A 2,736-nucleotide genomic window follows, 5' to 3' on the forward strand; every position below is an offset into this window, starting at 1 on the left:
GACCCCACTGGGGGCCCCCTTAAGGGCCCTCTTTGTAGGGGCCCCTCTTTAGGGGCCCCCAAAAGGGGTCCCCTGGGGCCCCTTATTAGAGCCACCCATTTGGGGGCCCCTTTAGAGGGGCCCCTCTTTAGGGGGCCCCTCTTTAGGGGCCCCTCCTGAGGGCCCCCTTTCAAGTGGCCCCTCTTTAGGGGCCCCTGTTTGGGGGCCCCTCTGCAGGACCCTCTTTTTAGGGGCCCCTCTTTGGGGCCCCCTTTCAAGTGGCCCCTCTATGGGGGCCCCCTCTTTGGGGGCCCCCCCTCTTTAAGGGCCTCCAACTCAGGGGCCCCTCTTTAGGGGCCCCTAACTCGGGGGCCCCTCTTTAGGGGCCTCTAATTGAGGGGCCCCTCTTTAGGGGCCCCCAAAGAGGGGGCCCCTGTTGGGGGCCCCCCAATTGAGTGTGGGGTGTACAGACAGCTGGCAAGCGTAGAGTTCGTGTTTGTCGAAAAAAGGGTTTAAAGGATTTGGGGGGCCCCGGGGGCCCATAAAATAAATAAACAAATTAAAAGGAGAAATGAGAAAAAGAATAAATGCTTTTTTAAATTAGATTAAATGTTTTAATTAATTCTTTTTGTCTCCTTTTAGCTGCTGCTGTAGACGGGAATGTGTCTTTGTATTCTGCGGGGGCCTCCTTTGAGGGGCAGCTGCAGGAAGGTGAGTTCTGCTGCTGCTGCAGGTGCTGCTGCTGCTGCTGCTGCTGGCGCTGCTGCTGCTGCTGCTGCTGCTGCTGCTGCTGCGGGCTCTGGGGGCGGCAGCACCTGCGCAAGCAGCGGCCAGAAGCACTGCTGCAGCAGCAGCAACTCCTTTTCTGTCTCCGCCCAGCAGCAAAACTCTGGCCATTTGCTGCTGCTTCTTGTTGGCTGCTGCACTAGAGCAGCAGCAAGTTTTTGGTAGGAAAGTGCCACTTCGACTGCAGAAACGCATGCAAAAGGTCATTTAATGTTTATTTATTTATTTATTTTGTAAATTAAATCAAATTAATCTCCAAAATAAAACAAATCGCGAAAAAAAAGAAAAAAAAACTCCTTCAAGTGTTCAGATACACTGCATGCGCATTCAGGTGTCTGTACACCCCAAGAAGCGCAGCGAACTTAAACTTTTCACAAATTTGCAATTCTACAAATTAAATTATAAATGCATTTAAAGCATTTAAAGGCACAAAGTGCCAGCGTGCTTCAAACCAGCAGCAGCAGCAGCAGCAACAGCAGCACAGCAGCAGCAGCAGCACCATCATAACCAGCAGCAGCAGCACCACCACAACCAGCAGCAGCAGCACCATCATAACCAGCAGCAGCAGCACCATCATAACCAGCAGCAGCAGCAGCAGCAGCAGCAGCAGCAGCACCATCATAACCAGCAGCAGCAGCAGCAGCACCATCATAACCAGCAGCAGCAGCAGCAGCAGCAGGGGCTGGATTCTCACTGAGTTTATTAGGGTTTTTGATCAGCGGCAGCCCCACAGACTTGAGAAACAGAGGGGGGCCCCCCTCAGCCAGGGGGGCCCCCTCAGCTAGGGGGCCCCCCTTGTGGGCCCCCGCAAGGGCCCCCAAGTCCCGCACTATTTCTAAGGCCTGGGCGCACTGCGCCGGGTGGGCCCCACAGACTTCCCGCAGGTACAGCGCCAGGGGCCCCCAGGGGGCCCCCAGGAGGCCCTCGGGGGCCCCCAAGAAGCCTCTGGGGGCCCCCAGGTGGCCCGCGGGGGGCCCCAGGGGCGCCGCGGGGGCCCCGAACCCCGGAGGGGCCCCCAGGGGCCCCAAGGGGGCCCCTGGTTTGCTGCTGCAGCTGTCAGCTCCCAGACTTTTGGCCAAAAAGGAGACAGTCCCTGCAGCAAGTTCCATTTCCTGCTGCGGGGCCACACAAGCATTTTCCAAAGTCTCTTTGAGGCTGCAGACCTTCGCAGCAACTGCAGCGAGGGGGCCCCCGCCCCCGGGGGGCCCCACACTTTCTGGAGAAGGTCTTGAGAACATCTGGCAGCAAAGGCTGCGCGGCCAGCAGCACTTAAGAGAGACTGCTGCCGCAGCCGCTCGAAGGCCAGCAGCGCAGCAGCAGGAATTGGAAAGAGAGCAGCAGCAGCACGAGCGTCGTAAAGAAGAGCAGCAGCAGCACGCGGGTGCTGCTGCTGCTGCTGCTGCTGCTGCTGCTGCTGCCCCGGCGGCAGGTAGCTGCGCTCCGCACGGCCCACCTGCACGCAAACACCCCACAAGACGCCTCCTGCTCCTCCTGCTGCTGCTGCTGCTGCTGCTGCTGCTGCTGCGGCTGCTGCTGCTGCTGCTGCTGCTGCGGCTGCTGCTGCGGCTGCTGCTGGTATTACTACTAGTGCCACTATCTATCACACCATCCCTCTCCCCCCAACTCCGACAAGAACATTAACAACAACACTGCTGCTGCTGCAACTGCAACTGCTGTTGCTGTTGCTGCTGCTGCGGCTGCTGCTGCTGCTGCTGCTGCTGCTGCTGCTGCTGCTGCTCACTAGAAGCGCGAACTCTGCGAGGTCCGTGTCGGAGATCATGCCGAGGGCCCTGGCAGTGGTCATGGCCCCGAGAGAAGTGGAATAAGGAAAGAGAGGAATTCCCAATTGCTGCTGCTGCAGGTCTTGGGGGCCCCCCTGCTGCAGCAGCAGCTGCACGCGGGGGGCCCCCCCCCACACCACCCCCCCGCACCGCAGGAACACAGGGGGGGGGGGCCCCGGGGGGCCCCCCC

General features: G+C 59.5%; 1 protein-coding gene across 1 annotated transcript; it reads right to left on the reverse strand.

The window, feature by feature from the left end:
* Nucleotides 1-617: 617 nt before the first annotated feature.
* On the reverse strand, nucleotides 618-2,569 carry ENH_00007930 (hypothetical protein, conserved; the record flags this gene model as incomplete). The annotated part of the gene is made up of 4 exons (XM_013578649.1): nucleotides 618-946; nucleotides 1,265-1,880; nucleotides 1,979-2,218; nucleotides 2,372-2,569. The coding sequence occupies 4 exons, from the start codon at nucleotides 2,567-2,569 to the stop codon at nucleotides 618-620; spliced, it is 1,383 nt and encodes a 460-aa protein (XP_013434103.1).
* Between the last annotated feature and the right edge of the window lie 167 nt (nucleotides 2,570-2,736).

The sequence above is a fragment of the Eimeria necatrix genome, genomic scaffold (genome assembly GCF_000499385.1).
Source record: "Eimeria necatrix Houghton genomic scaffold, Enh_scaff1229, whole genome shotgun sequence".
In the NCBI taxonomy this organism is placed as follows: domain Eukaryota; phylum Apicomplexa; class Conoidasida; order Eucoccidiorida; family Eimeriidae; genus Eimeria; species Eimeria necatrix.